The following is a 26,467-nucleotide window of genomic DNA, read 5'->3' as shown; positions in this document are numbered from 1 at the left end:
ACAGAGATACTTAACTGTCATGCTGGAGTAGACGCATACTGCCTCTTGGTGGTGGTGGGCATTTACCCTTCATACAAGTGATAGCGATGAATTGGAGTCCTCAGAGCCTAAATTTAAAAGTACAAGCTCCACAGTACAAGCCCAGCCAAAATTAAGCCACTACTGTTGCAACAAGGCAATGGACTGGCACCTCCACCCCTGCACAGTGTAGACTCAGGAGGGCGGCATCACAGAGTGGGGCTCCTCTCTCCAAAACTCAAATACAGGCAGGTGTGCTCAGCTTACTATATCCAGACAGGGAGATTTTCACCTTCATGTTAATTCTTGTCATTCACTTTCTCCTATCATAACAGTCACTTCTTCAGGACCATGGCAGAAGAGCTGGAGAAGGAGGACAAGGGAAATGATAATTCCCTTAGCCCTGCCTTTGCTAAATCCATACCAGCTCAACAATAACTCTTACCAATTTCTTCCTTACAGAAATGGTTATTTCAACAGTATTGGGACCCATGAGATCAGGAGCTCATGCATGATGTCGAAAGAATGTTTCATACCCTCTTACCTCTCATAAAAAGGCACTTAAGCCTGTGCTTGGGGCTCTCTTTTTTCCCAAGAAATCCTCCTGGCCCCCCCTCCCCTCCAAAAAAAAATCACACCTGAATACACTGGAGGCTAAAGCTGATTGTCATGTCTAAAAATCAGACCCACATTATCTGACAATCTCTCCTGCACTCACCTCAGAATAAAAATCACCAAGCACAGAGACATGATGAGACTTGGTCTCCAGGCCTCAGAGCAAATACTTACATGTTTAATTTAAAGTTGTGCTCAAATCTGTTTATGTTTGGTACAACATCTCCCTGGCTCTTAAATGTATGCTCACTCACATGGCTGAACTGTAACCTCAGGTGCTATAAGTGGCCTCTAAACAGACATTCGTTTGTGTCAGATAGGAAAGAAGACAGACAAATTTAAACGAGAACTAAGTGAAATCTGCAAGGGAGTTATTAAAGGACATGTCCTCTATCCACCCTTGTTTGTACCTTAAAAGGAATTTGGTAATTTCTAGTCTTGTTTAAAACCCAAAATGACTCTACCACCTGTCGCATTGTGATTACAGTTCTTTCTTTCAATTATTTAATTTACCTTGAAACAGAAGTTCTACAAATGTAATTATTGCTTTCTAAATCAATAAAGCATTATGTTGAATTATGAATGACAACTCAAGAGTAGAAATCACGAATGCTGTGTCATCTTGCCCTAGGGAGCTGATCATAACTACGTGGGATGTGGGTGTAGAATGAGGAACGCAAGTTCATTATGGGAATTTCTCCAGGGTATTGAGGCTGAGAGAGAATATAACACGTGTCAGCATACAGAAAATAGAAAACATTAGGGAACTGAATAAACAGATATATGAAACCATAACTTCTGCCAGTGCAAGCCTGTGGATTGAGACAAGGATAAAAAACAGGGGCAGACACAACCCTGATCCAAATGATGAGGCCACGGAGCTTTACAACTCTGATGTGTGTCCCAGGAGCAGGTGCTGACCAGTGACCAGAGCAGGGACGTGACACAGAGCCCTTAGAGCCCAGGTGAAAATGCACCAGAGCATGTGAGCTAGTAGCACATGTGCAGTTAATAACACACAGGGACTAAGATTTTTCCCCAGTGGTCCTCACTTCCATGCTGCTCTGCTCCTCTCAATGCAGAAGCAGCAATGCAGCTGTGAGGCTCTCAACAGCACTGAGGCTTTGCGGCTGGGCCCTGCCCCAGCCCCGGGAGCTGGGAAGTTCTTCAAGGTTCTGCCATGTGACAAAAACAAGGTCACTAGGGACATGGTGACACCTGGGATGCTACTGCACCTCGCAGGTGGTGTCCAAGCTGTCAAAGGGCTTGCTCTGGGTCAGAGCAGCATAGCTGCTTCTGCTAAGGTAGTTAAAAGCAAAGGCAGCTAGCCTAAGAGCTGTGCCCTGCCTCTGCAGCCATGAAGCTTCCAGGATTGCAGTTCATGTCTCTGCACAGAGCAGCAATAACCCTCTTGCTCTGGACTAGCCATGATATTTTTAACATGACTGAGCAGTGTGGACGACCCACTGTGATTTTTCAGCCTGGATTCTGCATTTCCCGTAAAAGAAAGTGGCCATATGCTCCAGATTTACTACCTACTGCTTCCTTCAAAAATGTGCTTCTGCAACCCACATTTATACAGAAAGTCACTTGAGGTGATGTAAATGTGATTCCAGATCTTTTTAGTTTTTTGTGGATCAGCTCCTCTCACAAGCAGCTTTGTACCTCTGTAATTTCTATTAGACCATTTGTCATATAGCTCTTGACTGAAAAATCATTAAAGGTAACTGAGGTTACTTCAGGAGGTTTTGGATGAGGTATATACTGAAGAGACAGTTATTGCACATCCCATATGCAGTAGTACCCAACAAAATACGAAGCTAATCAGCAATTATGAAGCTAGTCTATGAAGACTGAGGAACACGCCATAGCAATGAGCTGAAAAATAGCTGGGACTTACTAATTCTACAAAGCCAGTCTTTCCTTTTCTCACCCAGCAACCAGAAATCCCTAGATATGCTCTACACTGACTCCGTGTTAGCATTGCTATTGCCGTGCCTTCTCATGCAGGGGTGACCCATTTGTGCAAGATGCAAGACAAGCATGAAATGCTACAAAAGGCTGAGTCTAAAACCCAGGCGTAACAGAGGAGTAAAGAGAAGGCTCTTAAAATGGCAAGGGAAGCAAGATAACCACGAGACACCTGTGGCATAAATCTACTTTTAACCTCTTTGTTCTTTAGTATCCTTGGATGGAGAAGTAGCTAGCAAAGTACTAGATAGGGGAAATAAAATTGTCAAAGTATTTTCTAAAAAAGCTTTGTTGTCAACACTAGTAAAAGGAAAAAAACATATAAAAATCTGCAAAGCAATTCAGATTTTGTACTCCCTGAACAAAGGCAGTGAAGGTTCCTTGTTTGGCTTTTCTTCCTGTAACGCAGGCAAAGGTCTGCAAAACAATGGACAGAGCTATGTGTACAGTATAATTCTAGAGTGTCATGGAACAATTAAGTTAAATCCTTCCATGTGTCTTAAAATCCTGTTAACAAGTAAATAAAGCTTAGGAGCTTATAAGGATTTACAGTTTTTCCCATTAGAGAGCACCTGACTCAAATTCAATGTTTGGTATTTTTATGGTTATAAAAGACATTTTACCCAAAAGAAGTCATGTGTGGAGAGTTCAGAAACTGAAGCTCCGTAAGGTCAGATTCGGACAGAGCTGTTTGGAGCAGCTCCTGGTTCCCGTTGGGCTATACACGGAGAAGCCAGCTACCCAACCAAGGAATCCGGTGCTTTATGCAGAGTATACTTCTGAGCCTTGGGATTGTGTCATCCCACGTTTTCCTACACCCTAGAACAATGGGTCCCTAATCATGATTGACATTAATATGGTACAAATAAGAAATCATAGTAGTTCTTATAACAACATTTGGGTTTCATTTTTCCCTAACCATACCAGCCAGATGACTGTTTAAAAAGAAAGTGAGGGCAGATATTTAAAGACTGACTTCACCAACTCCATACACTCCAGCTCCTTCTTTCACAGCATGTTAACAGAATTAAAATCACCCTTACATTACAGTTATTTTATTGAATAATGTATTCAGGGTTAATAAATTAATAGTCAATAATTTCAATTAATGTCCAGTCTCCTTGGTAGACAGCTATTTAGTATACCTGCAGGATCTACAAATTCCCCAAAGCCCCCTCTATTTTATACAGAGAACCACATTGTTTAACATAATCCTTTGTTCCTTAACTTTCACTTCGCTTTATACTGCAGAAATCTTTTGTACTTCAGACTGGAAACTTGGTCTGGAGTTCTTTCTGAGCTTTCACTGCTCCCTGTGAAGTAGTTATTTGTTGTGCATCACCAGATACAATATTTTCTGCAATCCCGTTAGGCTGACTTGCTCTGTTCTGATAGCACCCAAGTACCACATTCCCTTGTGTGGTCTTATTTCACCTCATCGCTCGCTTTTTCTGGCTTATCCCGTCTCATCTGCTCTTTCTGTCCCTGCAGACAGCTGACCTGGCAGAAGTTCCTGAGGAAGGCGATAGCTCTGCAGGCACCCTTGACATAAGCAGGAAACGCAGCAACAGCGGTGAGTGCTGCCGGGCCAGGATATCATCTTCAAACATATAGGCCTGTGTACAATCTATTATTTCAGACTTTTTTTTATGGCATGTCCACGTTTTAGCAGCATTCTGGTTTTCAAAGTGGGAGGTGAGTGGGGCATGTAGTTGGTGCAAAAATTTGGGGAATGCTTTTTGCCATTCAGATTAAATCCAAGCCACCAGTTTTCTTAATTTGTTGTGTCCAGACCTGACACTGGACAAGGTTCGGGTCCATTCCTTATCTCCTATTCTTCATGAACATGACTGTAGACTGATCACTTAACATGCTTCGGTTCCACATTGGCAGAGTGGAACAAAAATAATACTTACTTTCTCTTCCATATGTTTGATTTGTCTACATGTCTCTGTATACCATAATCTCTTTGGGACAGGAAATGAATCATATAATATCCATATGTCTGTAAAATATCTAACACAATGAATCCTGATTATAATCGCAGCTTCTTAGTACAACTATAGTATGTGCCCGGTAATATTAATAGCCCAATTCTTTTGCCTGCTTGCAGTACAAGAGTAATGTTTTTACAGCATTGATATGATGGGATTTTGAGACCATCATACCAATTGAGCACTTAGTAATGAAATCTCAGCCACTGAGGGATGGTGTTTGTGACCTGTTCTTGAATTCAGTCATGGTGAGGGAAGTAATGAGTACTTTGGAGCACTAAGCAAAACTTCAGGCCCAGGCCATCAGAGCAACTTCTCTAACAGCACCTGAAGGCTGCTTTGCTGAATCTCACATGAGATGTACACTACAAAAATAAATCACAGTGAGCATAGTTTTCTTCTGTTAGACCCCCAGTGCTCCTTAGATGCCGCTAGCAATTCACGTAGGTGAAACGCCAGCTTCAGCTGTCCATTCCCATTTTATGCTACCTCCTTATTCCTTTCCTCCCCTCTTGGTCCTGTCACTTCGCACTGTGTTCAGTCATTTCCTCCCTCTCGTTTTGTGAACATCTCATCTATGTTATCTGCTTTCTCCTGAATTTATTTAGGTTTTCTGCCTTGCAAGTGCAGGTTGACCTGACCTGGTTAAAGATAAAGAATTCAGTCTGCTTCACATTGTTTAATCCTGCCCACCTGAGATTAATTTGGCCCTGTTTGAGTTTTCAGATAACTTTTTATTTCATTGTCGATCAGTAGTTTCATTTCTGAAACCTAAAGAAACTTTTTTTCTCTGAGATCTGCATTCACTGAATGCACTGAGAGACATTCAAGGAACTTACTCAAAGAGATTAGTTTAAAAACTCAGCATGTGTCAAACCTCCAAATAACTTCCACGGCACATTAACGATTCCTTTGATCAGCTCTGGCTTTTTTACAATCCATCCTTCAGAGGCTCAGGGTATAAATTATGCATCAGTCACTCCAAAAATTTCCCCTTGGTAGATTTTTAATAAACTGCCCGCACTGTTTGCACAAGCTATGGAAACGGTAAAATCCTTTTCAGACTGTAAAAATCCCTACTTTTTTTTTTTTTTTTTTTTTTGTCTGCTGCTGCTAGGGCAAACAAATATGAAAATAAATGGATTTCTGCTGTGTGGAGACGTGAACTACATACCTCTATGGCCTTCAGATTCAGGTGCCTCCTAGTAATATCCAGAGGCCATGGGCTAAACAGAGATGAAAAATGTAACAAAGTAAATTCAAAATATTGTTGCAGGATGATTCACCACTCCTTTTTCCTCAGTTGCCCGTTGCCTCTTCAGCAGGCAGTTCCACATTAATGCCTTGATGAATTAGGTCCATTCCAGTTCTTTTTTTTTTCCATCAAAACACTGTCTTCTGCAAATAAGATTTTAGGAAAATGTACTTTTGAGACTCTTTGCTTAAAGGGAAACAGCAGAAAAGGCAGAGCCTGCAGAAGAGTGAAAGGACGCAGCACATGTCTGGCCATCTAATAGCTCCTGTAGACTCCTATGACAACAACTTCAAGGGAAGATTTTTTCATACAGGCCCAGGCATACATACTATGAAACAAAGCTTCCTAGTTTACAACTGTAAAATGACATGCCTAATTTCCTGCCCTTCAGCCTCCTCTAAGCCAGTTATACTCCTTCACTGCTGTGAATTGCCATCCGTAACAGAAGTCCTGCAAGCCAAAATGTACTTTAAATGACATGTATGAGTGTGTTATCAACAGGGATTTGAGCACCTGCCCCTCAAGTCAAACATGGGATGTCTTCCCTGCAAACCCGGGTTTGGTGAGCACTTCTCAGCAAACACAAAGACACAGTCCAGCTCCCTCCCCACCTGCTGGGTCAGCTCCACAGCTCATGAGGCTGTACATTAGTAACTCAGCTTTATTTTCTGTCACCAAGCAGAAATTAATCCAAACATGCTGCTGAAATACTTCCACTTTGTCTCGTGAATGACTTTCTGTAAGCTCCTTGTTACCCAACCCATTATTCACCAGAACTTTTTCTATTTGCCTCCCTAACTCCTTTTCCTCTGGACACACAAAACAAAGCATAATAATGTGAGTAGGACTTAAACACTGCCAGGTAGTAATGGCAGCATTTAACATCCCTTTATACAAATGTCAAATATACATATACCTCTATGCTAGAAGATACAGGAAATGAATTTTATTTTTAAGGTGTTTCCCTCTGGTACTTGTGGCAGTTTGCAGGGTCAGAGTCCCTCTACAACAGGACTTGGTGAGGAGCACAGTGGGTCCCCCAGGTCAGCTGCAGTCAGACCACCTGGACACAACCTGGGGCATTTTCAGGTTAAATGCTGCAGGTATCAGCTCACATACTGTCTTCACATTCACACATTGCACTTTATGACTACAATATTGTCTTACATTTTATCAGAGAACATGTGCTTGTGTGTGCTCGTGGATGCGTGTCACTTTGTACAAAATGTTTCTCATGCGTGCTGCGGCTACCATTTTAGCTATCTTTTCTCTGTTACAAGAACACTGCAGTTTTTCAATGTTTAAGTACAACTCTCTACTATCAAGGAACCTTACTATTTCACTCATAAAACTTCTTCAAAGACTCTTTGTTTGGTTGTCAAATGTAGAATAGCCACAGAAATATGTGTTAATGGAAGAAAGGGTAAGCAAGCGAAAGAGCAGAGGAGGAAAGAAATTCAGCAGTTTGGTGTTCCCTGGCACCTTCTTTCCCCTAAATACGTGTAACTGTATCACAGAGAAACAAAAAGGAAATGCAGCCTGCTACTTATTACCATTTTGGAGATTTCCAAATTGTTGGAGACCATAAAATCCAGCTTCTGCTCAAAACAACTGCAGAGTTAAATGGTGGGAGAAGATGCTGATGCTTCTAGCTGCTCAAAGACTCCAGCTATTAAAATCATATTCAGACTTTATCCAGAAGCAAGAAACACCAGGCAATTCTTAAAATGTGAAGGGGGAATTCAGTCAATGTGATAAAGCCACTGTGGTTTTTCTAGGGAAATAACTGAGGACAGGCATCAGTCAGCTCATGAAGCAATTACAAGAACGGGTAACTGATTAGATATCAGGTATGTTAGGTCAAAATCTACAAGAAAGGCTTAAAGGAGGATCCAGGAAATTATAGGCCCATCAGTCTTACCCCAGCCCCTGGGAAAGTTATAGAACGCATCCTCCTTGGGGGTTGTCACAAGTCAAATGAAGCACATGACTGGGAAAAGCCAGCACGGGTTCACCAAGGGCAAATCGTGCTTGACAAACCTGATCGCCTTCTACAACAGAGTAACCTGCTCGGTTGTTGTGGGGTGAGTGGTGGACATTGTTTACCTGGATTTCTCCAAGGTTTCGATAAGGTTTCCCACAGCCTCCTCCTAGAGAAGCTGATGCGTTATGGTCTAGACAAGTGGTCTGTGCGGTGGGTGGGGAGCTGGCTGACAGGCTGCACCCAAGGGTGGTGGTAAATAGCTCCTTTTCAAACCGGCAACCTGTCACAAGTAGGGTCCCCCAGGGATTGATATCGGGCCCAACGCTGTTTAATACCTTCATAAGTGATCTGGATGATGGGATCAAGTGTACTCTGATGAAGTTTGCTGATGATACCAAACTGAATGGGGAAGTGGACACTTCAGAAGGGAGAGCCATCCTGCAGGAAGACCTGGATAGGCTGGAAGAGTGAGCTAACAAGAACCTTGTGAAGTTCAACAAGGACAAGTGTAAGGTCTTGCACCTGGGAAAACATGATCCAGGAGTGCAGCACTGGCTGGGATCTACCCGGCTGGGGAGCAGCTCTGTGGAAAGGGACCTAGAGGTCCTGGTTGACAACAAGCTCAATATGAGCAAACAGTGTGTGTCTGCGGCAAAGAAAGCAACAGGATGCTGGATTGCATCAATGAGGACATCACCAGCAGAGATAAAGAAGTCATTATCCGACTCTACTCAGCGCTTGTGAAGCCACACCTGGAATACTGTGTTCAGTTTTGGTGCCCGCTATGCAAAAAAGATGTGGACAGGCTGGAGAGTGTCCAGAGATGGGCCACAAAGATGATCAAAGGACGGGGAAGCCTGCCATATGAGGAAAGGCTGAGAGAACTGGGTTTGTTCAGCCTTGAGAAAAGAAGTCTTACGGGAGACCTTATCACCATGTTCCAGTATTTAAAGGGTGGCTATGAAGAAGATGGAGACTCCCTTTTTACAAGGAGTCACATGGAAAAGACAAGGGATAATGGGTACAAGTTAATCCTGGAGACAATTGGACACAAGAGGAAAGTTTTTCACAATGAAAACAATCAGCCATTGGAATAATCTCCCCAGGGAAGTGGTGGATTCCCCAACATTGGACACTTTTAAGATTCAGCTGGACAGGGTGCTGGGCCATCTTGTCTAGACTGTGCTTTTGCCAAGAAAGATTGGGCCAGATGATCCTTGAGGTCCCCTCCAACCTGGGATTCTATGATTAGGTGCTGTGACCGTTGTCTTACTCTATGAGTTTCTGATTTAGTAACTTAGAAACAAATTTTCAACATACAGGCCTGTGTCTCAGATAACCCATCCAGATTCCAAAGCAACTCAGGTACCTCCTATAAAATCGGAGAGAGAAGCAGCATATCCAGTGCCTCCCAGGCAGGGACTACTGGAGAGAGAGATCAAAGGCGGCTGTCAAACATTTAGAGATAGAGGGTTGAAGAGGAGGAAGAAGGGGTTTTGCATACAAACTTCCCGCAGTATTGCTCATATATGGTCATCAGGTTTTGCAAGTGCTTTTAAACGGAAATACTGCTCGTCCTAAACGTGAAAGTACAGCATTCAGTGTGAGGAAAAGGCTGCTGGACTTTAAATAGTAATGCAATTAGGGGACCTAGGTTCTATTCCCAGTGCTGTACTTGTGTATATTCATCTGATCAAAATTGTTTATTTGTTATGATTGTCAGTTCTTCAGGCCAGAGATTGTTTTGTGCCATGTGCTGGTGGTATATGTGGTTTTGTTGGGGGTGTAGAAAGGTTCAGAGGAGAGCACAAGGGATCAAAGAAGGTAAGGGGGAAAGGGAAGAGATTAACAAAATAAAAGGGATCCTGTTGAGGTGAAGAGTCTTAAACTACTCCTAAAATGTCATGTGTTTGCTTTATTTCAGTGTTTACATACTCCGAAAATGGCACAGAACACTTTGGAGAAGAACCAAAAAGTATACATTCCCCGGTATGGGCATAAATTTTGTGAGAATGCAATGGGAATGCAAAGTCATTTAAAAGGCTTGTTTTTATGGATAGCTGAGGACCTTGAGTAGGTCTGCTGGGACACTATTCTGGAGAAGCATCAATATCTAACTGTCGTGTTTTTATACTATTTCTGGGCCACTGGCCACAGTTGGAAGCAATATACAGGACTGGATGGCTCTTTGATTTACCCGTTATGGTCCCTTTTATGTTCTTTTGTTTATTACAAATTGATATTGTGAACACAAAAGATCCAGTGGGGAGGCCATGTCATTACAATAGAACTGCAGTAAAGTAAAAATCATGGATTTGATTTGAAAAATTATTTGGGGTTTGTTTTAGGTGCTTTTTTTTCTCCAGATTACCAGTGGAGAAAGGGAGGAGAGAGAGTAGCCAGTCTTCTCTGTGGGAAGCCCAGTGCAAGCAGCTTTCTGTTTAAAAAAATGATTTTCCCACCCTGTTTTTTAGACCTGTGCACTGTACAACTCTAGCACTGTACAATGCATCCATAATGAGGACTGTGTAATAGACACCTTATATAATGCCAGTAATACACTACTGGGCTCGTAAGAGTCATACATTAACAGAGAGCAAAACGCAGACTCATTTTTAAGATCTCACCCAAAACACCAACTTATACAGATTTCTGCTTGTGTTTTTTGGAAGCCTGGAATTTGATCTTGGGGTTCAAAAAATCTTATTTCTAAATGAAGATAGTTACTGCCTTAGTAGTATCACAGTGTATCTGGGCCATAGTCCTCCAAGGTGTGAAAGTAATGAGATGATTCCAGTTCATTTCTTGGAAGATCAGGCACTGATTCCTCAGTGAACCAAAGTGAACCAAATTCCTGTACAGGACAGATATTTACATTTTCTCTTTCTCTTTCTTCTTAAAGGGACCATTTTATAAAAGCACGTTACAAATGAACACCTATGTTGCCTTGTACAAATTTGTACCACAAGAAAATGAAGACTTGGAGATGAGGTAAAGCCCCAAAATATTTATTATTTGATTTGACCCATGCGAACTGGGTCTCATATGGCTGTATATGACTTCAAGGGAGGGAGGGTTCATTCTGACATTTGTACTAAACATTTTTTATAGAGGTATCCACTTGCAGATAGAAAGATATTCTCATAGATAAAAAGCTGGTGACCAACTTTTTTTGGCAAGGACACAATAGATAAAAAGTTTCAAAAACACTTATGTCACTTCAGGAGCAAGATGGTTTTCAGCTAGAAAATACTCAGTATTCAGTTCCTTTGTTTTTTCAACCAGAAGTTTTCAACTAGGAATTCCTCACCAGCTCTCATGCTAATACTGAACATTTTACCAGTCCTGTTTGATTTTCTCTCACATTCAGATTATGTCTGAGAAAAGAGAACAATGTCCAGCTGCTGGATGGCAGTGTTTTCACATGAGAAAGATGCATTCTGATCTTTGCAAAATAACCTTGTTAATTATAATTTTTAACACTTCTTTCCTCAGTTCTGCATCAGTTACTAGCTCTGCAAGGTCTAATACAAACCCACTGAAGTGAAAAGACATCTTTTCTTTTAGTGCAATTAGTTTGACTCATGCTACTCACATTTTGCTTGGTCTTGCTAGAGCTCTTGTCATGAAATGTGTCAGCTCTCTTCAGGGCATCCCCTACATTAAAATAGTCATGCACATGCCACAGAATTTAGGGAATTGCCAGAGAAATGGCCCTCTCATCAGCATCTCCTTCACTGAAAGCCTTTTTCCTGTTCCCAGCCACGCCTTCTCATTGCTCTGGAACTAATGGGTGGGATGTAAGGCAGAAATTACAAGCTTCCCCATCATTCTGCTTTGCTGGCATTTCCTGATCATTATTTTAGGAATGTCAACTCTTCAGGAAATAATCACAGGGTTTGGTGACCTTTAGTGCAACTTGCCAGCTATTCTGCTTAAGGGATTCCACTTTACATTCTGCTTCTTTAGGGGTGTATTCCAGCTTGTGCATTTGTTCCATGAAGAGGAATACCTCTGAGACAAGCCTGCACTAGACTACCATCCTCATCAAGACATAGCAATCCAGAAAACACATCATTCTACAAAATTCTCCTGTCCCTCATATTAGAGGAGAAAGCAGCCTGTGGTCTGCAGCCTGGACTGTCACGACTAACAGGCTCTTTCCAGAGACACCAGCCAGGTTTTAGACTAGTGTTACTCAGCTACAGTAGCATTGTTTGTCCCATGGCCAGAAATTCAGTAATACATGGGTTAACACTGTTTCATAAGGGACGCCAAATAGCTAGTTTGGTCACTGTAGAGCCAGCTCAGTTGCATGAATTTTCATTTAACATAGTTGAGTTGCTAGAGATAGGTTCAGCATAGCAATGTTGTCAAGACTGACAAGCACTGTCCTGGGAACCCACGTCAGGGACCAGCCAGACGCTGATCAGCCCTAACATAATGAAGGCAAGTAGCAGGGGAAGGAGCTGAGCTGGGAAGAAGAGTTAGGGGAGACTTCTGGAGATCTCAGCTCACCTCTGAGGGGATGCAATTGGTGGCAGATTACTGCAGCAGGTGCCAGCCCTGATTTCAGCAGCAATTAGTACTTGCCACAACCTTGATTTCTTCCTCAATAGCAGGAGCAGCCAGTCAGGTTTTCCAAAGCTCAGGCATAAGTGAAGTAGGACATTCCAGTAATAGGCTTATTCTAAGAGATAACCTTATTTTACAATAAGTAGAGTGTCCTGGAGACAGGCAACCCCAGGTTTCAGACACTGCAATGATTAGAATAGAATAGAATAGAATAGAATATTTGGAAGGAACTTACAATGATCATCAGGCGTTGCCTGGCCACTTCAGGGCTGATGAGGTCCTATCTTGCCACCTACTGAAATCTAGAGCACTGATGTAGAGCAGACAACATGTCCAGGGTTGTGATTTACAGAAGAAAAAGACGAGACCTGAGAGTGATTTCAACCAGCAGTAAACACCAAGCAAGTTGCCCCCTTTCAGGGATTAGCAGCCTAAGTCTAGGAAGCAAGAGTAACATAGGTCCAGCTGGGACTTCTATTTTGAATCCTTTTTGGAGATTAGAGACATGTATGTTAGCCCTGTGCTAAAAAATATCAGAAGGCAAAATCTGCAGGTCTTGCATCTAAAAATCTCAGTGCTCAGACCACTTAGGTTCAGTTGCCATCTCTCTCTGACAGCCAAGTAAATTTATATTTTCTAAGTTATTTTTCTAATGACCAGGCTGAAGGGTATTTGGAGGATGGCACTCTCTAAATCCTTCTTGTTGAAAGGTTCTTCCTTGCAATGTAAGGACTCCAATGGTGGTACAGCCTATTCTCTTTGAAGTGGCAAGATGAGCTCCCTCAAAACCTCTTTAAGTGTTTTGTATTAAATATTAAGTGGAATAAGGGACTCGGATGTCCTTTCCCATGGAAGAAATCTTTTAGCACTGGGATACCAAGTTGTCCTTTTTCTCTAGCTTCCTTTCTCACCTCAGCAACATTTAATTATTCCAAACACATTGGAACAGCTTCCTGAGGAGGGCTTGAGGAAAATCCTACCCGGTTGCCCTTTGAAAGCGCCTTTCTGTGAAAGCTGGAAAACTCTGTTTCAGATCGCACAGTGTTAGAAGACCAAATGCCTGTTTCTCCAGTTGTCAGCAGCAATGATAACCACTGGGCAAGTGGACCAAAGAGGCCCAGCACCACCCCCACCTCCAGCTGCATCCTAGACAGGTCCACAGATTTTACGTGTGCTAAGTCCGTTAAATTGGACCCATTATCCATCACATGCTCCAGATGCGTTTGCAAGCTCTTGTGCTCATACCTCAACAATACAGTGAGCCTAACAGGGAATCCAAGGAAAGCTGAAGGGGTCAACCATTAATTTTATTAAGATCAAAGAAATGCCTCTTATCAAGCAGACAGAGCTTTCTGAGGTTAATCCATTTGGAAATGGGCTGCCACTTACTTTCTACAATGCAGCACTATTGTAATTACATAATAATGTTGATGAAGTGCCACCAACGGGGGGAAGGAGGTCAAATAACTGTTCAACTACCTGCACAAAATCAGCTCAGCACATTTTGCTATTAGCATTCCCAGCCAAATTATTCTCCTAGCTCTGCTTTGGAACTAGTCAGCTGGATGCTGATACTTAGCAATTACAACCCTGCACCACACATTATAAAGGTAAATATGTCCCATTCAAATCAAAAAGACATTCCTGGGCAGAATTATATCCCTGCTGACTAATTGCCTTTGTCAGTTAAATAGAACTATTTTCCTGCTGCCTTCCTTCTGCAATCACAGCTTGAAAACACAGATGATAAAGTGTGTGTCCCAACAATGTGAAATGTCTTGAAGTAACAAGATAATGCCTGTAACAAATAGGGACTGTATTTTAAACAGTTTCGTATTAAACAGGAAGCAAAAATACCAGTTCATAGATGTTGTCTCAAAATAAAGACCTAGCCCCAATATACAAAGACTCTTTTTCTACATTACCATGTATGATTGAATAAAACCTTGCTGCCTCATTGAGTCTACCTGCAGCGAATGCTCAGATAAAATGACCAAGGAAGGACCACCTTCCTATTAGAAGGTAATTGTGGAAGCTGAAGCAGCATAACAACTAAGAGTCATCTTAACTACTATTCCTCTTCTAATTACAGGCCAGGGGATATGATCACTCTTCTGGAAGACTCCAATGAAGACTGGTGGAAGGTATGTGCTAATTATTTTGTATCTATCTGTTTTCCTTCCAAAGGGAAAAATACGTTATTTTCAATACTGAACTTGTATTAAAGCTACTAGTGTTAACAACCTTCTTCTATCAATATCTTTTCTCCACAGGGGAAAATTGATGACAGAACCGGATTTTTTCCTGCTAACTTCGTTCAAAGAGTGCAACATGATGAGAAGATTTACAGGTGTATCAGGACATTCATTGGCTGCAAGGAACAGGGACAGATAACTCTGAAAGAGAACCAGGTAAGTTCCCCTGTGCCGGATCCCCACCAGACTTGAGCATCCAGCAGTCTGACCAATGACTGGAGGGAAAGTTGTGCAAGATGAGCGTGGGCAGATGCTGTTCACTGCAACTTTACTACAAAATTTATTACTTGTATGGTAATAGTGTCTAATAGCCAGTTAAGAGCAGTGTTGGTCTTATGCAAACGCATACCCCCTGCCTAACATATAGCCTAAATTTTCAGTCTCACAGATGTTCATAAAGATACTTTCCTACTGACTTCAGAGGGACAGCTTGAAGAAAATGCATTCTTAGAGGTAGACCTTGTGGGCCTGAAAAATGGTCTGGTTTTCTCCTCACTATTAGAGCTAATCTAATAAAAGACAGTGGCTCCCTCCCCAGACCTTACCTTGCCTAAAGATCTAAACACAGCTCATTGTTTTGGCTTCAGCAGGAACAGAGTTAAGACAGCACCAAAAAAACCTGTAATCTTAAATTTAACTCCTATTCACCAGTTGCAAAGTATCTTTAATCATTAATTGCTTGGGTTACCACTTACACACCCTCTCTACAAGCTCTAATTTATTCTAAACTAGAAGTGCTGATGTGAGTTCAAGTACAACATGTACAGTGAAGACTCGCAGGGTCCATTCACCCCGGTGTACTTTCAGCAGCTCCTTCTACTTTGTGTCATTCAGGTGGGTTCACAAGGTGAAAGCCATGGCTGCCATTATGGGGTGTGTCTATGATCTGAATTTAAATGTGAGTTTAAATTTTTACCAGATATTTAATACATCCAAGTGTCAAGTCTGGTGATTCTGAGGTATAAATGCTTGCTGAGGTAAAGTGAGAGACAGATAGGGTTCAAAACCTACATTAAGGGACAGGTTTGTGGCATAAGCTTATGTGAATAGGAGGATGGCTGACTAAGGGCGCTGCACAGCCTCGGTTCTCTGACACCTGGATGAAATAGAAAACTAGATTTTTCTCACTGCATCTTGTGAAGCCTAATGTTCTTCCACCTCATTAGGTATTTCCTTTCCTTTGGCAATTGATGTCACGTCACCAAGAATTGTTTGCTTTACAGTGCCTGGACAACCACTGGTTTTAATAAAGTAGAGCAGAAGTCAGCATCAGGGTGAACTTCAGGGTTTCTCCACACAGAACTTCTGTAACACTTCACTCCACTGGTGGATAAGGTTAACTTGTACCTTTGCTGCTGCTGCCTTGTGGCATAGCAAAACATACAAGTGCTAACAACCCTTGGGTATACACAGCTTTTGAAGGAAGGCACAGCAATACAGTGACCAGAATATATTTTAACTGCCCCTGGGCACATAGTACATTGGGCAGCCCTGAAGTTGCTAGAAAGAGAGAAAAAGTGCTTAATTTTTTTTACCCGGCACCTCTTTTGATTGTTTATATATGTGCACAAAGAGGGAGGAAATATTACCAAAGCAGAACAAGAGGTTTTGCACCCTTGATGCTCTAGAACAAGCAATGCACAAGGGCGAAGCTTGGGGGAATGGTAGTGTGGTAAGATGGCGTGCCAGCATGAGGGAATGGTCAGGGTCTGAGTCCCTTCTCGTCAGTGGGCATATCAGATCCTCTCTGTTAGTGTGGTTGCTGCTGCAAACAGTGAGGGCCCAGTTTCTTGTCTCATTTCTCAGAAAACCATGGTTTCCAAGTGGGCAGCTCTCACAGCTTCATCTAAACACAAGGACTTCCTATTGTCTCTGTTTCATAATGGGCTTACAAGGGAGCTCCCAGTGAGGAGCTCGTCATCGTCTCTGGTAGGGCAGGAGGTAAAGAAAGGGATGAATCCATCCTGTCTGTCTACTACTTCCTCTTCTTTAGCAAACTTATTCCGCCCTATCTCAAACCCAACACAAATGCTGAGGTTGAATGTGAATGCTGTCAGGTCCTCACTCCATGTGGGAGAGCCTTCAGAGGAAGAAAGAAATAAATATTTGGTGTAAAACAGGGGGCAGAGATCAGACTGAACAAACACATGAATGCAGAGACATGAGAAGAAAGGAGTGGAGCCAACAGATCCCACTCCACCCTTGCAGAAATTATGCAAAAAGGGGACATTCAAGTAGCTTCAAGGCCATTTTGAGTAATTTCCAGGCGGGACAGTCACAGTGAGGCCACGGACACTCATCTGCTTCCCCCTGCGCCCCCCCTACTGGGTTTGAGCCCCCCATGATAGCCCCCAGTGAGAGCTGGCAACCTGCACAGAGCCAATGTAGCAGCAGTAGGGGGACAAGAGCACAAGGACTCCTGAACCCAGCCTGTGGGACATGTGCCCACCATGGAGATCACTGCCTGAATGGCACAATTTTTTGTCTTTTTTTTTAGCAGAACAACTTTGCCTTCACTGTGGAACAACTCTGATTGTGAAAAACATTTTAATTTTTATTGGGAATTTTTTATTTTAAAAATTTATTTTATATTTCCAAAGTCAAATTTCCTTTCTTCTTTCTTCAGCCATTTCTCTTATTTTCTGTCCTTTATTTCCCCATTGTTTTCCATGGGAAGCAGAGAGAGGGGTGCAGTAGGGAAGATGAAAAAAGAAAAAAAATCATCTGAATGGAACTTCTGGGAAAAGTTTGTCAGAATTCTTTTTCTTTTTTTTTTTTTTTTTGTTCTATTTGGGGATTTCTGTGGGATGTAACCAGCCATTTTATCTGTCTCTGGGCACAGTGTCCAGAGTGCTGTGAGCACAATATATGTACTACATACAAAGCACTGGCTTGTTCCAGATTAGCAAGAAGGGGCGATTATTCATTGCTACCAATTTCTGTCAAGGCTCACTTTAGCTAGAAAAACTCATTAACTGGTCTAATAAATTCCTGTGACTATAGTATGGCAAATTGTCTTCATTTTCCACTGCTAATTCACTGGGTCAAATTCTGCAGGGTCTAACAGGAGTCCAGAGCCATTCTGACAATGAAGGCAAGAAAGATATGCCAACAGGAAAACTTATCCAGTGTCAGTAATATGAATTTTCAGTATATTGCTTGATACCATCCACGGTTTATACTGCAGGTTTCTACCCCCTTTGTGCCTTAGATGAATGTTCCCAGGTAGAGAGTCTATTCTTGTAAGGCAAAAGGCAATATATTCACATCAACAAAGCCACAAGAATACCTTAAGAAAAGCCATTTCAGGCAAGCAGAGATATTTTCGAAGCATGAAGCACAGTGGGTGAGGCTTTCTCTGGAATCACTTGCCAGTTTCATACCCTGGGAATAACATTTTGAGCTTCAGCTTCATGCAAACCTTTCCGGCAAAGCCAGTACTCAAAGAGAGGACTGAGGGAAAACCAACATAATTTGGCTCACCCATCTTGAGCAACACGCCCTTCACAAAGGGTGCCTTGAAAATTTCATTATGAAATATGAAACCCAGCCTGGGGGAGAAAAAGTGTACTGCTTCAGAGACATCAACATCCTGAAGTTTAGGGTTCACTGACAGATTTGTGGGTCCTGAAACAAATTCAGAAGATGACTGGGCACCACAGGATTCAATCAGGAATCTGTGGGAGGGAGGCAGAATTAGCCTGACATCAATAAAGGAAGATTATTAACAGGGAAACCCAAACCAGCCAATTTCTGTGGCTTTCCACTCTTTTAAGCTGTCTCACACACAATACTGGCTGCATAATTTCCAACTCAGATTGATTGTAGCATCACTTGGATATATAAAGTTTTCTCCAGCCTGTAACTTCTGCTCTAGCCTATCCAAATTCATTACCACACATTATACAAATGTTTCTTTGCATGACTACAGGCTCTGATTTGACCTCTTTTCACAAAAGAAGTCACCATTTGGAAAAGATACATCTAATACATCATCAATGTTTGGAAAAGCATCTCTTAAAATGCCTCTAACACTTTTGATCATCCTTATTTTTAAAGAAGTCAAATAATCTATTGTTTGAATGTCTGTTTTTACTTTTCTTATAATATCCTACTTCAATAAAGGAAATAACCTCTTTAAAAAAAAAACCTACTCCTGCTCTTCACTGGCAGCCTCTCTTGACGTCTACAGTCACACTAATGTAAACCACTTTAGAGTTGGACTTTTTGTGATTAAATAACACAATTGATTTTAAATTGCACAAGTGATCTTGTGCAATAGAAATGACCCCAAACCACAACATTTGTAACAAGACTGGCAATCAGAAACTCCCTGCCTCATCTAAATGTGGACTGTGAGTTTACATAAAGGTCAGTGCAACAGATCCATTTTGCAATGGATATGTTTTATAAGCATCACTGATGTAAACCAGCCCTGTTACCAAAAGCATCTCCCAGCCAGCTTCTGTGGTGACTGCAAATGGGCCACTGCTGTTGTGATGGCCACAACCTCTGAACCAGAGCTGTCAGCCTTGCTGTCCCCTTGGCACCACAGCTCAGGAGACAAACTTCTCTCCTACCCCAACACCCAGTCACACAAATTTCAAAAAAAATTACTCTTAGGCACGTGTACATCAGCAGCTATGTGCTGATCTGGTCCAGCCACCCAAGAAGAGCCTGGCAATGGGCTTAAACAAATCCATGAGGTTAGGTTAACAAGGCAGGATTGCAGCCCAGGTCTCCAGCCCCAGCGGATCCACCTGTCTCAAGTCTTCTTCTGATTAGTCTGGATGCTTTGTTGTTATCTGGCATTTCACCTCACTGCCTAGGAATTACTTTATGTCTCCACATTTTTCATCCTGGGATACTCTAAAAGGAGCTGAACTTCTAAGAGCATGAGTCAGCTGCCTTTGAAAATCAGTTGCATCACGATGACTTATGCATTCGGACTGAATCACTTAAAACACAAACCCAGCACAGAAAGTGATGTTGCAGTTCTTCATGTGCTCCCCAGCTATAACTGCTGCACTTCACAGCTAGGCTTAAGAGGAAAAGGGTCTTTTTCTGGCTATCTCTGATTTTCATTGACGTCAGTCTTGCTGAACAGGGAGGGGTGTCCCCATTTGTTCAGAGTTACTGAGTGGCACACGAGTTTTGCAAGAGTCCAAAACATGGGCACAGCCCATTACGCATCCAGTTTAGTCCAGGTCATCTTTAGAACCCTAAATAAGTGCTGTAGGTAAAATAAGCTGGTGTTCTCGGTCCAAAAGCTAATGAAACAGCTGATATAAAACCTGTCATCATCATTTGCACTATGGCTGAATGGGTATGAAAACTGAACTACTTATCATTTCCATCCACAAAGCTGATGTAGGCAAGAACTTCAGTGCACAGGCAGCAGCAGATGTAGCAACTCACAGTGTCCCTGTGCTGTCATTCTTACAGACAAACAGAAGACTTGAGCTTTCAAACCTCTTCACCTGGCACTGTCTGCAGGCTCCAGGACAGCTCTTGAAACCACTGTCCTCATCACCAAATTCCTACTTCATCAGAACCAGTCTGTGGCTGACAGATGGGTTAAATGTATGGGAGAGAGAAGATAAGCAAAAGACAGCTGCAGAAAATTAGAGCAAGTTCAAAGTTACTCCTGGACAAAGAGAATTTGCTGCTTGAGCCCAAATTCAAAGCACAGGACTTAGAACAACAGGAGAGTACTAATGACCATGCAGCTTAAAGGATCATTTCCTAATTGCTCATCTCCCCCATCTCCTTGGGGCTGACTGATGGATTAAAAAATCCTGAGGGCAGGTGTTGACAAGTTCAGACAACAGTCATGATTCGAATAGTTGTTTGTTTTATTTTTACTGCTGTTTTGATTTTTTTAAACAAAATGAGATGATAGAATGGGCAAGTGACTTTATAATATTAGATCCCACTTTCAGCTAGTTCTGAAGATCACTTGATGACTGAGAAATAGCCTGAGATGTGGTTTCTTACCCTGTGGCTTACTCCACTACTAACCTCCTGAGCCAGGGCATAGGGAAAAAAAACAACTGTTTGTCTCCATTTGTGTTGCTACCAAATTCACTGGAGAATGGCTGCTTAGTGGCTCACTTACCTTGTCAGGCCAGCAGCCTTCCCCCCAAAAGATGGCAGCCTGAGTAGCTGCAATTTTAAGAAGTTTCCAGTTTGATACAGCAAACCGTGAGCGCCTGATGGTAGCTGTGGCACCTTGTGCCTTCACAACCATCATGTTTGCTGTCTGTCACCAGGGCTAGTCCTCAGCGACAGCTGATTCATCGGGTGGAGTCCAAAACTCTGGACATCACCATGCACTTACCTGGGGTTACTCCTGATTTACACCCACCTAAGAAAGTCAAGAGCCAAATCCCAAGGCTTACAACTTGTGGGTGAAATACTTGGCAGCACTCACAAAAGGAGATGAGGGCAAAAGTGGCTAAAGATGGTGTTGTGTTCCCTCTCTTCCAATACTGCAGAATTTGGAGCAGCTCCAAGGCTTTGCAAAGCTCCAGCAGCTGCCACAGCCCCAGGGGACCTCCTGAGTCACACAGGATGAGGAAAGTGTGGCATGTTGTGGCCAAGCTCACTCTGCCCCCAACACATCCCCTTCCTTTGGAAGGAGTGGGAAAAGGCGCTGCCAGCTGGGGGCCGGCACATGCAAGGCCTAGTGTATTAGTGTGAGAGAATTTCAGCTGGAATTTGTGAGAATTCAAATCAATGTGTTAGTATGTAGAGCGAGAGAAGTTCTTCCAGAAAGGCCTCGTACTCCTCATGCCCAGTGAAGATCTAAACCTATTGCTGTAGCAGAGCATTCCCACTGATATCAAGGAGCACTCAAACCAGCAGCAGAACCAAAAAAAACCTCTAAAAAAAGACCAAATTTGCCATCCTTTTTCACTCCAAAGATAAAGAAAACCAGTGTTCAGAAAGTTCACAGTATTTTTCTTTTGTCCACAAATCATTCTGCTGACAGTACAAGACATCAGGGAAAAGTACTCTGTTCTCTCAATACGTTCTGCACAGGACCAGAGGTTAAGCAAGAAATGCAGCATGGCTAGCGAGCAGTGCAGACCTGCTGCAGGTCCCTTCTGGAGATCTGACTACTCTTGGGGTTTCTTTGGCCTGTGCGAAAAGCTAGAGGTCTTGCAGACATCTTGAGTTAGGAGGAAAGCACAGTGATGGAGTCAGGCATTCCTTTTAACCAGCCAGGTCTATTTATAGAGAAGCTGCAAAGGCTCATTTTCCCACACAGCAGCGAGGATCAACTGAGAAGGGGCATCTTTCAACCAAGATGCTCTTTCCTACTCTTGGATACTCTGCCATGCTCGGCCATACTTAATCTGGTGTTTCTTTGTAGGCTTTTTCTCTCATCTTTGAAGTTTTTTTCTCAGAAACACAGACCAACATCTAGCAGTAGTCAGAAACACCTTTCTGTGTACGTGTGCTTTACACCTCTCTGCTTCGAATGGTGAGGTGACCGGAGAGGGAGCAGCTGCTGTGCTAGGGATTCATGACACAAATGAGCTTGGCTCTTTTGCAACAGTACCTAAACTAAACAGCATCAATTCCATACCTCTCCCACACTTTCCGTGTGTTTTAGCCCAAACAACATTATTATTTTTAATTGCATGTCAGCTCTGTTGGTGTGCTCAGTCATTCTGCCCCAGGGATCCAATTCTGTTAATGTTAAGTGGGTAGTTTAAGTAAGAAAATTGAGTCCATTTCCTTTCCAAACCCTTGTTTGCAGGTACAGAGCTGCACCTGACCATTTCCAAATACTGGAGGTGGCAAATATGAAGCAGCTTCACGTCCTTCTTACGACCTTTCATTTCCCTCTGGCAGCATCAGTGTTGCTAGTAAATTTTATGTATGTAACAACAGGAGGACAGAATTCAGATGTGGTATTTAGGTGTCACCATACAATCTGTAACAGTCACGCTGAAATGCATTTAGTGAGGAACATTTTCAAGCCATTTTTGTTTATTTCATACCCTCTGAATTACTGTAATTAAACACTGTAAATACGTGTCAGACAGAGCCTTTGTGAGTATTAGTCCAGACAGAGGGCTTTAAATACCTGGCACTGACATCATGAGAAATCAGTGAGTTGGTCTCAGTAGGACCATCAGTTTTATGGCTATTTTTTAATCTTGTTTGATTAGTAGGAAATACATAGTTCCTTGGCACAGATATTTGAAAACAATTCTTTATTTTGTGTGGCTCTGTGCTCAAGTGCCCAGTCTAAAGCACCTGTGCCGCTAGGCTTTCAAATGGCTCAGCCATTACCAAGAGTATCCCAGGATGGGCCCTAAAGTGGAAACACCTGAGATCACAAAGGTCTTCAGGAAGTGCAAACCTTTACCATGAGGTAATATTTGTACTATTGTAAAGACCATATGGTTTCACCATAATTGCCTCCATTTGGAGTAAGTGTTATGCAAACACACTCGTATAGCTGGGTTCAGATCAAATACTTTGCACAACAGAGCTGAGTAAGTAACATAACCCACTGCCCATCTGAGAAGTACCTGGGCTCCTTGAACATGCAAAAGAGAATATGCTTGCATTCAGATCAGCTGCTACGAGTGACCCACCTTGGCATCGTGATTACTTTTCGCCACCAACTCTTGAAGGAGCCAGCTAGCTCATGATCTGAAATACTCAATCCTCTCATACACAGACAACTAAATCACGATCATTACAGTAGGCTGAAGTCATAAATCAAGTTTCAAAATCTTTGTTCCACTACAAAGTTCTTAATGATTTTAATGTCTCTCATGTATATGTGGCACTTCAAGAAGGCAGGGGGAAAGGTAATTCTCTAAATATATGAGTTTGAGTTTCTTATCAAAGCAGTGAGAGTCTAAAAAGGATTGTTCTACTTGTAGAAGTAACTAGCAGGATGTCTAACCCATCTGATAAATAGCCTGGAATAATACGTTGCTTGATCATGGCAAAGAGTTTATTATTTTCATACCTTCTTTGCATTCAGATTTGTGTGACTTCTGAAAAGGAACACGATGGCTTTATCAAAGTATACAGTGGGAAGAAGAAAGGCTTTGTCCCCATAGACGTCTTAGAAAACATCTGATTTCAACAGCCCGCTTGCTGCAGTAGGAGCCCTTTGTTGGCAATGCCTGTCTGCCTCATCTCACACTGTGTCAATCCAGATGGGCTGTCTTGCAGATGTTCAGGGAAATAGTGAGAAAACTGCAACTACAAGAAGAAAAAGACATTTAGACTGCCACAGCAACACTAAGAAATAAGAAAAGTGGAATGATTGAAAGAAAATATAGTCAGAAACCACTAGGGAAATGAGAGGTCCTTGGATACTAACAGGAATAAGGTAAGGAAAAAAAAGTCTGGGCTGATGACTGGTGCAAGATGGTTGTTACGACCCTGATGGAGACAGACAGCTTGTTCTGAAGGACTAAGTTCACGTCCTGTTCTTGTGTCTTAGAAAACTGTTGGACTGCTTTCTTGTTTGAAGTGTGTATTTAGGGGGGAGGGAGGGAAATACCATTCAAACTGTCCTCGTACTACAGTCCAATGCTTGTAGTAAAGTGTGGCTGTGGTTCTACAGTTTTGTCCCCAGTATCAACCGATCAGTTTAAGCGTTTAATCCTGGTGTTTAGTCTCATAACAAAGCAGTTTGGAGACACCATGTGAACGTCAGTCCGAGAAATGCACTGTGCCCTGGAAGTCGGCAGCTTTCTCTTTCTGTGCAATCTTCCCATATGAAAGAGTAGCGAACTTGTGTGTCCTTTGTTTTCTCTGTATACGAACAAAAGCTCTCAGCATATGTCAGGTGTGATGGCTGCTCTCATAGCTCACAAAAATAGCCGGTCCGCCGATTCACAAGCCTGCTTGGAAGCATCCCTCTGTGTTTCCTGCACCTTTATCTGGTGATACAGAAAATGGGTGAAATGCTGGGAGAGAGCAACAGGCTTGAAATGTTTTATATTTTTCTCTGTTTATTGCACTTAAAAGATTTTATATATTAATCCTATTTATAAAAAATAAAACGGCTAACTAACCCCTTGGAAGACTGAAAATGCTAGGAAAGGACATACTGCACATAGAAGCGAAGTCTGTAATTGTCGAAATCCAGAACTCGTGACAGAAAGGCACTGAGTGTCTTAGCATTTTGTTCACACACCAAAGGTGTCTTCTTCATTTGCTAAATAGAAGTTTTGCAGATTCAGCAGTGAATACACTGACATGAATTCGTCCTTGGCATAAACCACTGTCAGCATCCTGTAAATCTTCTCCATCCCAGTGAGACTGTGCAGACAGGTCTGTTTTGTCCATGTAAGCCTCCATCTTCAAATACATCTTGGGCCTATGAGCCTTTTGGTACCTGGAGAGCAGTCTGTAGGACCTGTGGATCTTTATACATGTCAGCCGGTGCCAATCCTGTTGTAGAGCAGGAGCCTTATGATGTTTAAAGGCAGGGAACCTAATTTCCAAGCATTTAATTGGATGTAATTGCACCAAATACACTTAAACAGCTTAGCATGTATTATGACATAGAGATTAAGTCCTATCCCAAAGCTCCCTGCTGAATTCATGCCTTATTTGACCAGCTTGAGACTGAATGCCAGTCTTTACTGCAATTAACCCCAAATTGATGTCCTAAATCCTGATACTGCAAGAAGAAATTCAGATGCTGCCAGGTTAGTATATGCCTTTGCAAAGCTGACACTATTTCTAAAAACAAGCTACCAGTTCTGCTTCCATATACTGAGGAAGTTTGAATCTGTGTTGCACAGTCCAGGTCTCATAGTTGGGTTGCGCTATTTGAATAGCTGATCTTACACAAAGCCTTATGAAATCCAGTGCAACTCTACACATGACTAGATGTTCACAGAGCAAATCAGTCTTCAACCTCTCAGAGACACATTTTGCAGCTCTTAGGTATCACTTAATTGCAGAGGAGGAAGTTGAAGGGGTGTTAATTGCTGAAACATCGTCCTTCGTTACAAAAGTAGTCTATACCAATTAATAATGTCCTCCTGGCTGATCAAAAGTATCTGATTTCATCTCTTCCGTGGGAACATCAGAAGGGTTTTTTTCAGTTCAAACAATGAACATTTGTTCAGCTCATTTTCCTAAGTAACCAATAAACTCAGTGGGAGGACAATGGATTCTGATAAGCCTTAAAGATCAAGAGGAAGAGCAGTAGAGACATATTAATCCACTCTGCTTTATAAGGTAATTTTTTTTATATATTCACCAGTTCAAAGGAAAAACTCAAGTGTTTGTTAGAATTAAAATATTTGTTACTTTTGATCAGGCCTGTCAAGTGGGCAAAAAAATTCTGTATTGATCTATACATATGTGCTGTTGTTTACATGATTGCATCATACTGTGATTCCCTCCTAATTCAGTCTTCTATGATTTCAATTTATCCCTACAATGTGCATCATACTATTCAAAGAATTATATGAATATTACCTACAACTCACAATGGCCTTTAATCAATGTCAGTTTGATTCCTTTTGATACTGAGCAATAAATAATAAAGTGACCGAGTAAAAACAAAACAGACCTTATGTGGACTGTATTACATCTGAGAAAGCATTGCTTCTGAACCAAAGCTTTCATGGTTATTTTTCCTTTGTGTTTTTTGTTTTGCCTTTTTACTGGGCTTTTGCTGCCGTTTGATATGGAGACGTAATTTATGCCTGATTTAGCAAGAAGCACATACATGAGTCTTACTTTGAGCATGTGATTCATTGGCTATTTGCATGCTTAAAGCTGAAGCACTTTGCTGAAT

The 26,467-nt window shown here is 42.0% G+C and overlaps 1 protein-coding gene across 1 annotated transcript in view; it reads left to right on the top strand.

Annotated features, from left to right (window-relative positions):
- STAC (SH3 and cysteine rich domain) overlaps window positions 1-26,234 on the top strand; it is a 76,658-nt gene extending 50,424 nt beyond the window's left edge. Inside the window, exons 6-11 of the mRNA XM_075140738.1 lie at window positions 4,096-4,177; window positions 9,762-9,826; window positions 10,740-10,828; window positions 14,505-14,556; window positions 14,686-14,823; window positions 23,681-26,234. Coding sequence (XP_074996839.1) covers window positions 4,096-4,177; window positions 9,762-9,826; window positions 10,740-10,828; window positions 14,505-14,556; window positions 14,686-14,823; window positions 23,681-23,779 — 525 coding nt within the window. The 3' untranslated portion in view covers window positions 23,780-26,234. The remainder of the gene's footprint in view (window positions 1-4,095; window positions 4,178-9,761; window positions 9,827-10,739; window positions 10,829-14,504; window positions 14,557-14,685; window positions 14,824-23,680) is intronic.
- Window positions 26,235-26,467: the final 233 nt, after the last annotated feature.

The sequence above is a fragment of the Calonectris borealis genome, chromosome 2, assembly GCF_964195595.1.
Source record: "Calonectris borealis chromosome 2, bCalBor7.hap1.2, whole genome shotgun sequence".
Classification (NCBI taxonomy): Eukaryota; Metazoa; Chordata; class Aves; order Procellariiformes; family Procellariidae; genus Calonectris; species Calonectris borealis.
The sequence above is the reverse complement of the archived record's forward strand: the minus strand, read 5'-3'. Positions and strand labels throughout refer to the sequence as shown.